General features: G+C 40.5%; 1 protein-coding gene across 4 annotated transcripts in view; it reads left to right on the top strand.

The window, feature by feature from the left end:
* ANKFN1 (ankyrin repeat and fibronectin type III domain containing 1) overlaps positions 1-17,418 on the top strand; it is a 132,086-nt gene that overhangs the window by 56,608 nt on the left and 58,060 nt on the right. For 3 of the 4 annotated variants that reach the window (XM_039390183.1, XM_027749544.2, XM_027749545.2), the window contains 3 exons: positions 4,434-4,569; positions 7,743-7,944; positions 14,915-15,125. In XM_039390183.1, coding sequence (XP_039246117.1) covers positions 7,759-7,944; positions 14,915-15,125 — 397 coding nt within the window. In that variant the 5' untranslated portion in view covers positions 4,434-4,569; positions 7,743-7,758. Of the gene's footprint in view, positions 1-4,185; positions 4,284-4,433; positions 4,570-7,742; positions 7,945-14,914; positions 15,126-17,418 lie in introns of all 4 variants that reach the window. The other variant, XM_039390182.1, reaches the window with a different exon arrangement.

The following is a 17,418-nucleotide window of genomic DNA, read 5'->3' as shown; positions in this document are numbered from 1 at the left end:
TCAGGAATTTTCCAATTAAAAAGACTGAGGTGGGGAGGGGGGAAGACACTGTGACTGTACCAGAAACCATGCCATCTTTATGGAATTCTGAGCAAACAGCCCCGGTTTTCTGCTGGTTCATCTAAAACCAGACTCAGAGATACAAGCAGCAAGCCCACAGCTCCGAGGCAGCGCTGCCCTCCAGGCTGCCCCAAAGCTGGAGAACTCCCGGCCTGCACAGCCCTTCCTGTGCAAGTGGGAGCCTGCGAGCCCCGAGTGCTGCTGTGTCTGCCACCCTCAGCCCTGCAGCAGAGCCTGGCTGTGCTGAAATCCGGGTTGTGCTGAGAGGAGCACAGGTTGGGAGCCCTGGATCCAGCAGGGAGCCTGGAGGAGCCGGGGCTGCCAAGCTCAGTTCCATTTAGTCACTTTGCATCACGGGCGTCTCAAATATTTCAAAACACTCGGGAAAATTATTTCATTGGGAAATTTTCTAAACTTACTCCAAGCACAATTTTTTTTCTTCACTCACAATTTCAGAATTTCTTAAGTTTGATCACGTCTGTGACTGATGAACTGGGAAATATTTGTCTTTTTTTTTACGAGCACACTGAATACTACTGTGTCTCTGTGGATAATAGGTTATTTGCTGTGGATTTGGATCAAGAACACTGCCTGAAGGAACTAGTGAAATGGTGAGACTCAGATCAATGTCCTTGAGGAAACACAAGAAATCAGGGAATAGGACAGAGAATTAACAAATTGGCAGAGGGGTATGTGTGAAAGATGATAGGTAAACAAGGAGCCAGAGAGGCAGGAATTGCCAAAACCAGAGTTGGAATTTACTGCAGTACCTTATATGTATAAATGCTTGCAAGAAATAATGAGTGGGGGGGCAAAGAAAGATATACTTTTATAGGCTTTAGGGAGTTTTGTTTTTATTTTACCTTTCCCACTGAATACTTTTGACTGTAATAAAAAAACACCCCAATATTTCATTTCAAGGAACAGAGTCACTTTATCCACCTTTCTAGTAAATGGATTTTCAAAATGAGAGAGCATACAAATGCCAGACAGAGCTATCCTGACCATGCTACTTTGGGAGAGGGGCTGGAGATCCCATTCCCAGGTATCCAGTCTGCCTGGCTCCGCTGCCTGATATCAGATCTGACAATTGAGCAATATTTGTTCTTTGAGGGGGATTATGAACAGCCTAAAATACAGCTTTGTCTCTTATGATGATGAGAGCTTTGTTATGGGCTGATTCGGAAGAAAAGTCAGGCTCCATGTGAGATTCTTTGCTCCAAACATCCCACCCGGCTTCCAGACTATTGGTCTACCAAATGTTTTTCCCAAACTCAGTCTATGCGATATAAAACATGGGAATGTTTCTGGGGATGGAGGACGTGGGATGCCATCTGCAAGGAAGAGTTGGACATCGTGTGCTGGGGACAAGGCGGTCCCTGTGTGGCCGCTGCTCCAGGGACCACTCCGGGATTTTGGAGAACTGGGCGAACGCTGCCACCTATCGATGGAGGACGCGAAAACCTGGGACACGGAGCGGCGCTGAGAGCTCCTCATCCCTCGCCTCCCTCATCCCAGAAACGTCCCAGTGAAGAAACAAAACAGAATTTGCTAAATGGAGCTGGCGGCCAATACAACAGCAAAAATATCTGTGGGGTATAAAGCTGAGATCAACAGAGGGGGAACGTTTTGGTGACAGTGTCGGTGAATCAGCCAACTTGGGTGGCCTCTCTAAACGAAATGTCCCATTAAACAAACATCTTCACAAAAATGTGGGGCTCTAGCAATAGTAATAATAACAACAACTTGTGGAATCAGCTCACGGTGTGCACTGCAGGTAGTGAACCTTTGGAGTCATCAGTCATGGAATGAAAATCTCAGTAAGTCAGCAGTGTGAGTATAGCCACCAAAATAGTCTGTTTGACTAGTAAGTGTGGAATATCAGCAAGTGCAGTAATAAATGGCTGACATCTCCAGGTCATCTCATGGGAGCATCAAAGGCTTGAGAACAAACAAATTTCGGTACAAGATCAGACTAACAGATCTGCTTCCCTGTGTTTATCATAAACCCAGGTGTTTGTTTTCTGAAGGTCTTTTAGTCTTCTCCATTTCCACAACTAGATGTAAGTGCCTCTTGCACCCACTTATACACATGCATTAATAATTTTCAGTAATCGATTTCATGACCTTATAATTTGATAAGTTTATTATTACTCACCTTGCTGAGTGCTCTTTTGTGTCTTCTGGCTTTTGAACAGCTTAATAATGAACTTATATTCATAGGCCAGGGAGATCATAAATATGGGGGGGTTTATATTAAAAAAATCCTAGTTGTCTTTCACAGAACTAGCTTGGGCAAGAAAACCTCCTGACTTTTGCTACTGTACCAAATATTGCCTAGGTAGCAATAGAGGAGTAGTAAGCATTATAAAAATTGAAATGGCAACTGTACAAGGGCTACTTTCCACCAGTTTGAAAGGAGAAAGCAAAGGAGAGAAGGAGTGTTGACCCACAATGAGAAACTTCTAGAAAATGGTCCAGAATAGACTAGTTTCAGTAAACTCACTTAAGCTTTATCCCTGAAAGCAGCTGGAAATTGAGAATTCCTTCCCAAGTGAGCTCCATAGGTGGGGTCCATACAGACCAAAAAAACCTTAACCAGGGATTTGGACTCAGAAGAATCATGTCTATTTAGCACAGCACTTAAAATGGATTTTTTAGGCTTACATTTAATTTGAACTGATGTAAACCTCTCAGATTTTCAGCATGCTTTTTTTCCAGATAGTATCTCAGTGTTAGAGAGGTATTTGGTGGTTTTTAAAAGATTTCCAATTTCCTCCTGTTGGCAAGGAGCACTGACCTCAGTCAGCTGTCCTGCTGCCTTCTGACTGATGATCCTTAGGAGGGGCAGAACAAAAGAGGGAACCCTATACACTCTGATTTTCACAGTATAGGAGGAGGAATGTTGTTCATAGTATGTTGTCACAGCACTTTGCAATTCTCTGCTGCAGTAAAACACTAAGTAATTGCATTTGATATTCTTGTTATGTCCTTGAGATATATCCGTGTGCATGTTAACACCCCCACGTGGATATGGATGCATATGTGCATAGAGAAAAACCCTCAGAGAAGGGTTTGGTCCATATCCAGATTGATCTAAAAATACAGACTAAGTTCAAGTTCCATTCTATACAAACATCAGGCCTGGGACTACGTTTTAGGTTCAGCTACTTGGGTGAAAGGCTGCTATTTGGTAGGAGGCACAGCATCCTTAACTGAGTCCTGAAAGGTGGGAGAATCAGGCTGATCACCAGATTTTGGGAGGTTTCCAACATTTTCCAAAAGATCAAGCATCATGTCTGAATAAAACCAGGGGAATTTTTTCAGCAGACTGTAACTCCAGCTCTGATATCCCTTTAAAAACAATAAAAAATACCTTTTCTGTAGATATTATTGATCATTGGCTATGACAGACCCAGGAATTAGTGTGTTCTAGTTCTTTTCTATTGCCAGATGTTACACAGGAGTGTTCTGGTTACACAAATTTAACCCAGTGGGCTGTCCAGAAGGATAACAATTTTCTAGATTGTTGTTTCTCTTTGATTATCACCTACACTATTTTTAGAATTCTAAGTACAGCTATTCCATATTTGACTTAGCAACATTTCTGTGGGTTTCCGTGGGATCCTGCATTTGCATTTTTAGCCCTATAGTAAAAAAAAAAAAAAAATTAGATTTCGAAATACCACCATTCTACTATTTTGGAAGCTGCTAATGCAGACATTACAGGATCTGTTTCAGTAGGGTTTGTTTTTCTTATTCATTTAATAATCTTTTTTTTAAGCATAACCTGCTCAGGCTGGGAGCTTTCCAGTGATCCTGCAGATGTCCCACAGCTATGGCTCTGGTTGCTGCTTTTGTTGCTATGATTGCAGACAGCTGTAGTGGCAGCGTGCTTCAAGAAAGAAGAAACAATACATCACATGCAACAAGCATTACTGCACTGAGTGTAGCACTGTGATTTTTTTCTTCCCCTTTTGATTGTTTTAACACAAAGCCAACTGCTTGAAGATGGCTGCATTAATGTCTTTTTGCTCATATTTCGTGGCAAATTAATTACAATGGCAGTTTGGTTTACTCTGGCAGTAATTCTTTTTTCTCCTTGCACGCTGTGCTGCTGATCAGTTTTGGAGGCTACAACAAGCTAAAAGCACACAGGACCCATGGCATCTTTGACATGGAAACAAGAGCTTCCCATATCAGTCACTCCTGTAGCTGCACAGGTAACTCGAGTACAGTTAAGGCACCAAACATTTTACCTGTGATACAACACTATTTGCTTTCAATACTGTTCTGCTCTGAGATTTTATCAGCAGTCTTGGACTTGTGTAATTACTAGTAATAAGCTTTTCCATATCTGATCATTCATGCAGTATAAGGAAGAGGTTTACTCATTCTGCCCAGAGGCTGAGCCAGCAGAGACAGCAAAGCTAATGTGATCCATTGAAGGAAAACAGTGGACAATTACCAGCAACTTGTTCACGTTTTTGCCTTGGATAGCCTAAGCTGGTAAGTAAAATTTAACTCTTTAATGCATATATTCTTCATTATTAGTTTCAACTATAAGACGGTTTCATAAACATACAGTGTGGAGTGGTTTCTCAGCTGTTGTGTTTTCCTAAAATGTGAAGTTAATGCTTTTACAGCTATGCTGTGCCCTACCAGTGCACCTGTCTGTACAGTTTTGCATATGTGTGCCACAGACAACAGAGAGTCAGCTATAATTTAGGTTTGGGGTTTTTTCTATATATATAATATTTTTTTAAAGGGCATGAACATTTGCTCAGTATTTGGCAATTATAAAAAAAAAAGCTTTTGTAAGGGCAATTGTTTCATATTCATTTGTATTTGAATTTGAATTTAAAGCACCCTGATTTGGGGGAATAAAATGATTACTTTAGTGCTTAGAAGGGCAAGTAGAAATTCTATCACTGAGACCGAGCTACAGGATGTGCAGCATGAAATGTGTGTGGGGAGCCCTCGGTCCCTGGGTTGGTACAGGCAGGGTGACAGTCACACAAACCAGACTGGGCTGCTGGGTGTTCCCGGGGTGGTGCAGTAACTGTTTCCCCAGAGAGCTGCCCTAAGACTTTTGTGGGGTTTCATTCTTGGAAATGCAAAGTGCTGCTAGTTATGAACAGTTACAAGGGGAGCTGCTGTTGTCATTCTATCTAGTTCTGCCTTTCACTGAGAAACCTTGGGCTGTGCTGTTTGCTGCAGTTCTCCACTTGCTGTGGGAATGCAAGTTGGATCACACATCTCCAAACCATAAGGAAATGTCTTTATTTCATCCTGACCTGTGTCATCTTTGTGCAGAGGCTTCCATAGGTGAAAAATCAAATGGATCAGTTCTGGACATCTCCTGTTTCTAAATTAGTCTTTGATGTGCTGTAACAATTTTCATTGTGACAATGATTTATCCTGAGGCTAAGTGCATTTCAGCTGGGGGATGTGTTATTTTAGTCAAGACAATGCACATTTCAGGACTTCACCTGATTGTTGAGGCAAGGATTTGGTTGTAAAAAAATACAAAATTAGTAACTTTAAATGGAGCCTAAAACTGCTCTCATGAAATAGTTTATGTCTGTAAAAACAAAGTGACAACATCTAAAACCCCCCTCTGCTTACCATTGTGAATCATGTGAATCAAGCTGTTTGTTTCCTTATTTCTTATTATGTTTTTACCCATGATTTTGCCCTATCTCATTCACATTGCTCTCCTGGGAGTTGTTTCTACAGCATAATAAGACCACATTTCCAGAAAGTTTTCCAGAATATGCAACTTACCTTTCTTCTTTCATTTCATACCTTGTATGTGACTAGAAAACATGCTCAGTATGATAATGTGCAGCAGCATTTCGCATCTTACTGTTTCAGTACAGTGGTGAAAAAATGCAGTTCATTTGCATTATGTTATTCCAACTATTGCTCTATTGTTCTGTGTTTATTCCCTGCACTAGTCCAGGATATTGATGGTGAGTATACAGGGAACATTTCTGTGTTTCAAGTCATTTTTGATGCCTCAATTCTGTGTGGATAGCAAAGGTGTCACCCATTTTATTGGTGAATAGCTGCCATTTTTAAGGTGCAGACTCACCTGCTCTAGATTTAATAGAAACTTTGATGAGATTATAAGTGATTCCATTATCTTCTTCCATGTGTTTCAGGCTTGGGGGTCTGCTCTGGCCATCTACTGACAAAGCTTCCATGTGTAACATGGACAGTCCTGAGGGTGTTTAGGTTTGCACAGTGAATGCAAACTGTTCTGTCTCTCCTGAGTTTACTACTGACTGTGTGGTATTTGGTATTCAATGACTGTACTCTTGAAATCAAATGGGTTTGGGAAATTGAAACTTCCTTTGCAAACATGCCTATGGCAATTATTGGCCTATTTTTGTCCACAGTTTGGGACTGTGTCTCGACCCACACTCCACTGTTAGTAGGGAGAAATTCTTGAAAACAGATGTTAAGAGGAGAAATTTATGTGGGATAATCTGTAGCACTATATAAAAATAGAAACTGGATGTGTTACTCTAAGTAACTGAGAATTACATTATTAAATTTGATAAATTGCTGAGTTTCTTTAAAATATTAATAACAGAGAAAAGTGGAAGGCGGATAATCATTTTATTCCATAAGCTCAGAGAAAATCAGTCTAAAATCTTTGCAGTATTGAGTCTCAGAGAGCTTGTTTCTCATCATATCCACACTTGCACATTAGTTTCAGGGATGCAGCTCACATAATTCCCTTCTGATTGCACATGCTGTTGTTCTAATTTAACAAAGTCCTCTCATCACATATGACAATTGTGTTGACTCTGTCTCTCCTCATTCAGAGACCTGGTCTCCCTTCAATACCCTGTGCGTGTGGAGAATATGTGAGATTACACAGAATCAGATACTTTTGTGCTCAGGGTGTCTGCTCACCACAGTGTACAAGTGAGAAAGAAAGATGTAGACAGGAAAGAAGGGAATGTGAAGAAATGGTGCATCTTTGTCACCTTTGACTTCGAGGGGATAGTTTCCTATGCTTGAAGTTGGGTCAAATCTGATTCTTAGGCAAAATTATTCCCACGTAAAGTAATTCCAGAGTTAAATATTAACTCAATTTTTCCTAATATGGAAAAATTACTGAAATCATAGAACATAGAAAGTATTGTTTAATTATGAGATAATATGGAAATCTCATCAGGGTAGGCAGTCAGAGGCTGCAGTTCCTCTTGGAAGGGCTTGTGGTCTGAATGGACAGGACAAACACAGAGCAGGATAAAGTGATATACAGACAAAACCAGTGCCTGTCCACTAACTGAGGAAGAAACCACTCAGTATGAAACTGTAAACAGCAACATTTAGTTTGGGTGTCATTTTTTCTGACACCTGCACACCAGAACTCACTCTGTCAAAAGGCTGTTTTCCTCACTCATTGAAACCCCTTCTTAGACAAATTAGCAAATAATTTTGAAGTGGTCTGTTTTATTTTTGCCATCCTTCATTCCCCCTCCCTGTACATATTCTATAAAGAGCAACTTGCCATTGGAAAAGCCCAAAAAAGTGGGTTCTAAGTGTTCCCAGACTGTGGGTGAGCTCTCAGCCCCAGCAGCCTTGTGGTGAGCCTGTCACTGGTACACTCCCGACCGACGGTGCGGCAAAACCTCGTTAAACAGCTGCTGCTTCTCTTCTAGAAACTTCCAGCTGAAAATGACCCAACAAATGCACAACCTGAGTCTCCTCCAGACCAAGAAGCACAGCATGCCCTCCTCTCCCAACGCTGCCAAGCGGCTCTATCGGAACCTGTCGGAGAAGCTGAAGGGCAGCCACACGTCCTTCGACGAGGCCTATTTCCGAGCGCGCTCCGACCGCCTCAGCCTCCGTAAGACCTCCATGGTAATTACTTGATCTCTATCAACTTACCAGTTTACTGTCCTATTAATCTCCTCAATCAGTTTGCTTTTAATCTGTGCAGTTTTCATCAACTGGCTTTTGTTCCCTGACCAGCGCTGTGTGTTCCTCACAGCCTTACCCTTTGGGAGTCTTTGTAAGTCATTTGTAAGACTTTTATTTGAAAATAAAAGTCTGCCCTTCTTGAAGGCTAAAGACAGGCTGCCTTATGCAAGTGATGATGCTTTATTTTAGGAGTAAGGTTTTAACTTGGCATTAGTGTGACCAAATGTGAATTAAATCTATACATGCAACAGCTTCTCTTACAAGAAATAAATAAAAAAGTATTTTGAGAAAACTGAAGGTGGCTTAAATAGAAGTGGAAGTGGAACTTGCAGGCCTGACAGATAAATGCAAGGTTGTTCAGAGACTGTGGTGATGGTCACTAGGTAAGACCACGGAAGAAGGAGATCACACATGGAGCAGTCTGGCCTGAGTACCCCATCCAAATCACAGCCAAGCACTCTGCTGCCAGCACTGTACAGCACATGCTGGACTTAACCCTCACAAGGGCTCCTGTTTCTGCCAGTGCTGGTGAAGTCACACAACCCCCAGTGCACAAATTTTGAAGAATGGCCTGTGTCCCTGAAATAACACCACAATGGAAGTTCAGTGCACAGCAGAATTTTTTGCTGGAGGAAGATAAACCTGCTGTTGATATTGCCAAAACAAAATAAATTCCCCTTTTCCATAAGTAGGAAGAACATCCCTCAACTTCTCCTCTGAATTATTTTGAAGGAGAGAGCTCCTCTCCTCTTCTGAAGAGCAGTGACTAATGGAGTGTCTGTGAATACACCAGCAGACACCTCTTGGAACCACTTCTGTGCTGCACTAGAGCAGATGCTCAACACAATGCAGGAGTAAACTCTGAGTGTGTCTGGGCCAGACAACAAAACTTGTCAGAAGGAAAAAGCCCACTCTAGACTCCTTTAACACTCACAAATCTTTGTTATGTATGAGACAAATTGTATGAATCAATGCAGGAATTGAAAATGATTTTAAAATCAAGTGGTAGATGCTATCCCCTAGGATCCTGCCTTTCTTGAAGTTAGAGGACCCATGGAGACTGTTGTCTGTCTCCTGTGAAGAAAGACCAGGACCTGAAGGAAGCAGGGGATCATCACTGCCTCCCTCAGCTCTGCCAGAGCCAATAGATTCTTGTTTTACAGGAGAAGCCTGAAACTCAAACAGGGCTTGAGAGCTGGAAAGCAGCCTTTGCATGGGAGCCAACAGCTGTGCTTTTGAGGCCATGGGTTTCCAGATGCTTTTCAGTTTGTAGGGATGATTTGAATTGGGGTCTCAAAGTATGAACTGTGGGAAAAGATTCTTTAGATGAATTTTTTTAGCCACTATCTTTTCCTGCCTTTTTTTTTTCTAATTGCAAGCTTAAGTGTGACTAAGTGAGTGAAAGAGGAGGATAAAGTAGAGCTGGGGACCGTGCCAGAGCAGAGTGACATGCAGACTGAATGAATGCCAGTCTGTCAGCATATCATCTGACCAGTGTTTCTCCAAATACACACTTCAAATTACATATTCCTTCAAATATGGGATCTTCTGTCATACTTAACTAATGAGAAGAGAAATTGCCAATGAGCCCAGCCAGAAGATTGAGGAGCAGGGCACTGCTGCTGAGGGTTGAGTCCTCTGCCAACCAAGCCAACTACTCACAGTCTCACTTCTGTCCCTCCTCGCTCCGGATCTGTCACGTGCTGGGAGTGCCTGTTCAGTCAGTCCTAGCTGTGACACTCCATCTCACCTGCTGAGGTGGGTGGTGTTTAATGGGACACAGACTTACTTGTGCTCACTTTGTTTCCCCAGCCCACCCCACTGTCCTGGGGGTGTCACAGCTTTTATCACTGCTGACCCACAGCGAGCAGAGGTACCTGTGGGTCCTGCCAGTCCGGGGGCTGAGCTGGTGTCCACAACACTCAGTGAACACATTCCCACTCGACTCAAGAGGTTTGGGATCCCATTCTATCCATCCTACTTGTTGTTTTCCCAATTTTCCCTAGAAATAAATAGCGAGGGGTGGAAATATTCCAGGTCAAGTTGCTGACTGATGTATTTTCTGATCACTGAGTTTCTGTGCCCCAGAGCAAAGTCGATGAGTAAAATCATGTCTCCAGACAAGTGAACAACATTTGTTAGAATTTGTTTTCTTTCAGCTTTGGCTAGTGAAGAGTTTTCTTTCCAGTCTCTCTTGCTGTGCAACACTTTCCATTCAGTAAATTGTTGTCTTGCTGCAGACATAGCAATGTCCCAAAATAGCTTTATTCTTGAACTCATGTTTATCAAAACAAGTCTTTGCAGAAACTACTTTACCACTTTTTCCAACTCCAGTAGCACATAGTGGACTTTTTCAGTCAAACCTAGAGCAAATAGCTTGAAAGGGGCACTTCATTTTAATTAAGCTACATAAGATTGCATTTCTAAACACTCTGGCACTGAATCACTTACTGGAACATGGTTATTACTTACTGCAAAGCAATACTGTAGTTCTTTTCAGTATATACATTTGTGCATCAGAGTAACACCTAAATAAATTAATCACATAGCACAGCTGTCCAGCTAATGATTAGAGGCTGCAGGGCTGAGTCAAGGAAAAAGCAATGTAAAAACTGCTCCTAAATTTCTCCCAATCACTTGTAAATGTGATTCAGTTTCTCTTTGAATTCAGTGGTTTTGTCCTTTCAGAGCAGAAGAAAGTTATCTAGTAAATGTAAATGAAGGCAGAAATCAGAAGGCTTTTGTTGGTATTTGTGACAATACCAGCTGGACTGAAATTGAGCTCTTGGGTTTGAAGATATTGCTCCTTACCCCTGTTTGGATTTCTTATCCTTGGACTGCAGAAGTCTGAAAAACACTGCAACACTGGAGAGCCTTTTACATGGAATATGCTCAGCTTTTTGCAGAAAACTATATAATCTTCAAATACATTTCTGTTTTCTGTGTGAAAGCAAATAGTTGGGAGAAAGTTGGTCAGGTGTGTAGAGTATTTTTCTGGACTTAGTGGATGCAAACTTCCAAATGGGGCAGTTCCCTGGCAGGGCTGAAGATGTAGCAGATATTTTGCTGCCTCTCCAGGATGTTTTTGAGTGAAAAAGCTCCAGCATGGTTGGATGGGCACTGCTCTGAGCGTGAGGGGTGCACACAGGGGCTAGAAAGGCCATCTCACAGTTCCCAAGTTTTTACACTCTTTGGAGTCACAAGACTTGCCAACATATTTCAGCCTATTGCTTGTGTCTGAATTGTTCATTTGGAAAAGCTGATATTTGCAATTTGGTCTCATAATTGTTTGAACTGGATGAAGTAGCTTATAATATTCATGTTCTGCTTCTCATTTAAATCAGGGCAGCTTTTTCAATCAGATTTCTAATGAAATGAAGAAATAGAAATTTGCTTTTATTTTTTTCTCTTTTGGTGAAACAGTCTTGCCAACAGGTTAGTTGGCAACAGTGTTTATGACAAATTAACTTAAACACGTGCTTAGATTCTGTTCAGCAACTTACTTAGGGCCAAAATTTCACAAATACTTCAAGTATTTCACTTGGCAAGCAAAAATCCAAAGATGCATTTTGAAAGGCATCTAGGCAGGTCTAAATCTTGATAACTGAATAAAAACAAAAAAAAAAAAAAAAAAAAAAAAAAAAAAAAACAAAAAACAAAACAATTTAAATCAAAGTTTTTAAAATAATTCTACAATAATCAGTCAGATAGGTAATATCTGTTGTTAAAGTGGGTGTATATATATTTGAAAAGGACCAAATGCCTTTGCAAGCCATAATTTGGGTTAATGTCAGCTGTAATACCAAAGTTAACCATCTCTTTTTTTTTTATTATGTAGCAGGGAATTTTTGTTTTATATAATGCAAGAAACTCCTGAGATGTAGCACAAGATTTTCTGAGTTTCACACAAAGTTGGAATTAAAGCCAAATAATGGTATTGAGCACTTAGGGTAGCACTCCACAAAATGTTAACTCATTTAACTTTTGTGCACATATGTAAAGCCAATTAAAAGAGAATTACTATTCTGGTTTAAAAAAAAAAAAAAAGGGAAAACCATGTGTGTACCCATTGCCACAGAAAGGAAAATGTGAACAGAGGAGTAACTCCTTTCCTGTCACTCAGTAATATCACCAGCTTTACCTTTTTGCTCTGCTCTCCAACGGTTTCCAAAAATGAACTTAACTAAAAGAAATGCAGACTGATGTAGTAATTTAGTTTCCTTCAACAAATTCCCTTTGTAATAAGCTCTTGATTAATTTACTGCTAAATAAGTAGATTTTCCTTGCTGGGATCAGTTACAAGAGCAATATGATTTTGCTGGTTTTCTGATTGGATAAAAATGCAAATGACTCTGAAGCAAAATTATCCTGTATTTCCGTAAACAACAGTAGAGAAGAACTTCCAATATCAGTAGTAGGAGCTGATGATATACAGCAAGTATCAGAATCATACCATTAATTAAAATATTTTTTAATTACAATTAAAATTACTTAAAATTCTTTTAACCTCTAGCCAGATCACTTCATGTTTCAGAGTAGGGGCAAAACACCAGAACAAGAGGAAGGTCTCTGATATCAAGATTATAAGGTGTTATATAAGCAAGACAACAGATGTGTGGAGCTACTGGAAGGCAAAGAAATATTGCTGCATTGCAGTAAAAAGTTCTGTCATTTTTTAAGTTTCACTTTATAATAAAAGAGAGATGTGCTGTCTTCTTTGCTAACATTTTCTGGACATGTGCTCTCACTAATGACAGTGCGTGTCCTCAGAGACAATTTTTTTTCTTGAACAGTGGTGGATGAAGAATGATGAATCGAGCTGCTCACCATCTAGCTCCCCCTTTTTCTGAGGTTTTTATCTTACACCTAACACTGAAATGTGGTCTAAGTATTTCATAATAAAATTAAATCAGAATCTTACAATGCAGAGAAGAATCTCAACCCAAGAATTTGACAGAGCCCTGGGATTAGCACTGATGTTTTAGGCAGCATCTCATTCTGTGTGGAAATCCCCCTTTTTCTGAAAAAATATTTCTCCAGCACCTAACACTGAAATGTGGTCTAAGTATTTCATAATAAAATTAAATCAGAATCTTACAATGCAGAGAAGAATCTCAACCCAAGAATTTGACAGAGCCCTGGGATTAGCACTGATGTTTTAGGCAGCATCTTTTTATTCTGCGTGGAAATCTACAGAAAAAATATTTCTCCAGCATGAGCTGTCTTGTACTTCAGTGTCTAAAAGGGAGATTCCCAAGTCAGCACTACTGTCCTAGAATTGCTTTATTGCTGCATTGTTCCATTTCACATGGGAATCTCATTTCTCTATACTGGCAATTTTGGGTAAAGGTCATTTAATGTACGTCTGTCCTCCTGTTCTGCTGATCCCTAAAATCCTGCACAGGTGGGGTCCATATTAAAACTTTTCGATAACGTGATCTTTGCAATTTCTGAGTGTGGCACCAACACTTCACATGCCAAACAGTTGACCAGATCTCTGTCAGGCCTGGGAACTTCTGAAGACACTTTTAACTTCAAGCACAACTGAAAAAAAACGCTCTAGAACCATCAAATTCCAGGGTGTAGCTGTGGACTCTAGTTCCCAGAACTGCTTGCAAACCATTAACCCATGAATTTTAGGAGACAAAAGATGTTCCAGCAGGTCAGTGCTCTTTTAAAAAGTGCCATTTCACTGAGAGCAAAACTCAGACAGGGATCTGCCAAACAAAACTACACCAATTTAAAAAAGAAAACAAAATTTTGATGTGGTTGAAATGTTAATTTCTAATCACACTAGAAGATGGTTTCTATTTAATATTTATTTTCTAGAATAAAGAATACATTCTCTGATAAGGATTTTCTCCGTGGTCCCTCCATGTGGTTTCAGGACACAGGGAGCTGGTTCACATCACATATCTGGATGAGTTGCTCTCTGAATTCTTGCATTTCTTTAGCTTTGCCCACGAGCACAACACACCTACAGAGATCTCAGTTCCTCTGCATGCTGAGCCCTCCTTGCCAGGCTGGGCCTCTTGCTCCTACTAATTCATTCCAAAGAGGGGAAAAACCCTATTGGCTAATTATGGCAATGGGACACTGGGAGAGAATGTAAAGAATCTTGGCAAATAACATGTCATTACTGTAGCTCCAGAAGGATGTTCTCATAACAGAAACCTGCAGGCCATGCTACTCTCCTGCACCTGCTTCTCCCCAGCTCAATTAAGGAACAACAGGTGCCTTTGTGTTACACCATTCTTTTATCTCCTTGATGTTGCTAAGGAAAAGGTTCAGTGGTTCTCCCTGCTTGAGGGGCAGTCATTTTTTTTCAGTCTCATTTCTACATCCTTTTATGTATTTCAAAGCTGCTTCTGGTTACAACTTAAACACAATAATATGAACACCTATAAATGACTGAAGTGGTAAAATGGTCAATACCTATTACTGGCTCACACTGGAACTGGGAGGGTTTTCCTCCAGAATAGCTTGTTTGATTCAGATTTTGATCACCTGAGTTTGTAGATTTTTACTTTAAATTTTGAGTTTGAAAACTCAGTAGTCCAAGACTTTGCCAAAATCACAGTGTCTGTTTTCACACGAAATCCTGTTTTCACACTGAAAACATATGATGTTGCTCATATAATTTGATTACAGGACAGATGTCTAAACAAGCATAGGTTTGTTTCCTATGGGTTTGAAACTCACTTGAATCTTCACATAGACCTGAAGCAAGGTCAGGCAGACCAAGCCCAATTCTGCAGCAAACAATTGCCATTCTTCTAGCTGAACCTAAGTTGGGGCTGGAGGATCAATATTTTATAGCAATCTCACAAAACACAAATCTTCTCCATTTATTTTTAAGGCACTAACAACTGAAAAATTTTACTGAATTTCTGTTCTCATTGCTACACAGAATTTCCAGTGCAATGAAGCAATGTTTGAGGCCGTGGAACAGCAGGATCTGGATGCTGTTCAGATTCTTCTTTATCAATACACACTGGAGGAACTGGACCTGAACACACCAAACAGTGAGGGACTAACTCCTCTGGATATTGCCATTTTGACAAATAATGTCCCTATTGCTAAGACCCTTCTGCACGTTGGGGCAAAGGAAAGCCCACACTGTAAGTAAAGAACACAAACTGACTTAGATAATTGCCTGTAAGAGATCAAGTTTGCTGTGGTTTGGGGAAAGTTTTTGACACACCAAAATTGCCTGGTTTTATGATAAGGGTGGTTATACCAGCACAGTACCACAGTTCTGGGGGATGTTTACAGCAATAACTGCTTGTTGAATGCATGCTCAGGAGATATTGTTGTTCTCTATCTCAGATACACCAAGTGATGAATCAGGTTGAGCTTCTAATATGATTAACACTGGCCAGCTGAGTTAATACCAACACTGAGAAAAAAATCTTTAAAAGTACAGAAATAGGGACTGAGTGACTCAAAGATCATGGGCTGCAATGAAGAGTTTGTTATCAAAAACGAAAGGACGATGGGTTGTCTAGACTTTAGTTTATTTTGATTATCCTTTTGATTTTGGCTCTGCTGCCTTCAGGAGACCGGTTGTGTTGAAATCTGTCATTTCCATTACCCAAAGAATCCTCACTCCTCGTCTTCAAATGGCCTAAAATCCCACTTAAAAGAGACTCTCAAAGTTCTACCGAACCAGGGAAAACCTAAACACAAACCAAACCTTCTCACTCCCCTGGAATACCGATATTGCTCATAACTACATATTGTAGTTATAAAACTTCTTTGTATTCCTTCGTGGGCCCTTTTCTGCCCAATGTGCGGGTTGGAGGGTGACTTACCAACCCAATTAATCAACCCTATACCATGACACAAACTCTGACGCCTTACTTGGGTCTAAAAATACCCCGATGTATGAGAATTTGTTTTAAACTGTCAATGCCTATATTTAGGACATTCCCAGCAAGGCTATAATGAGACTGTGTTTGAGGGGTTCGGCCACTGCAGACTCTGCCATTAATTTGAAGTTAGTTAAATTAACAACATTTAGTGCTGGCATGTCAATCTCAGTGCTCCAGGAAATTGCACCTTGAGGCTACTAACATTGCCAGTTTTTTCACTGCAGAGTGTGTGTGCATGTGCATGTTGAGTTTTTTTGCCAGACCCTCAGTGTTGGTACACCTTTATTGCTTTTCTATATCCACAGCACTTATATTATCATTTATTCTGGCCTCCTTTAACCTTCCCTGGAGATTTTTGCATAGTGTAGCTGCTCAGTGAAAAGAGTTTTTTAGTTTTATATTTATTTGTTTATTTTTCTGTCATGGTTCATGACTGAGGCTTTAAAAAAAAGTGTGACAGCATTTAGAGTACATGATTGACTGCTGAAGCAACATTCATTAACCATGACAAATCTAGAGGAAAACACAGTCTTGAGTGTTCTAAACAGCAGTAAAAAAGACTAAACTAATTTTTCATTGACCTCATCTGTAAATAAATGCAGTCTGATGGCGAGCAGGGGCAATCATAAATTAGTATTCATTTCCTGTAATTAATGCAAACATGCCTATGAACACAGAGAATATGAATATATAACCACCTCATTTCCATTTCAAAATATACCCACCAAATTTCCACTTCACTTATCTTGATTTTTAGTTTTTCTGATTGAAATAATGGATGAAGCATTCTCAATAAAAAGCAAACGATTGTTTGGTTTGGGTTTCTTACCTCAAGGGTTTGCAGTTGCTTCTTGAGAGCAAAATGCACAAAGTTATTTTCAGCCCTCAAAACAAGGGGTCACAGCACCTTTGTAGGTGGCTTCATTCTTGTGGAACTGATACCAGTCACTTTGTATCTGCTTTCTGTACTTAACCAACCCTGCTCAAATGAAATCTGTTCTGTTTGTGTCATCTCAGGGCTGCAAGAACGTGACCCAGCACCCAGCAGGAGCATTTCCATTTCTCTGTGGTGGGCAGTTGAGCTCAATGGGAGGGTAAAATCCTGACTCACCCAATTTTGGGACCGCACACAAGCATCTCTTGATCTGATTAGAACTGTACAGGACAGATGCACAGAGCTGGGAGGCTGCAAGATAGAGGAATTCCCCATTCCAAGTGCTTCCTATGGAGAAAACTCTTGCTCTGCCACTATATTAGGTGTAGTGATCCAGCTGAAATCTCATTATAGCCCCCAGCCTAATGCTGTAGAAAAGAGGATCTGGAGGACAGATAACTTCCATCTGTATCCCCTGGATTTCTGCCTGGAACAGGAACAGCAGCAGATAAAGCAATAGAAAGTAAAACTGTGATCTTCATCTCCACATGGATCTCAGATTGTATAAATCTTAACAGGAACCCAGCATCTTTTAAATACAAAGTAGCTAAAGTCAGAGAGTACAGCATTTAAAACACTAATTTAGCTGGGGAGGAGGCAAAGTCC

Source organism: Pipra filicauda, unplaced genomic scaffold (genome assembly GCF_003945595.2).
Source record: "Pipra filicauda isolate LSUMZ 115617 unplaced genomic scaffold, ASM394559v2 scaffold80_size11013439_pilon, whole genome shotgun sequence".
In the NCBI taxonomy this organism is placed as follows: Eukaryota; Metazoa; Chordata; class Aves; order Passeriformes; family Pipridae; genus Pipra; species Pipra filicauda.
This window is presented reverse-complemented; position numbering and strand designations above follow the sequence as displayed.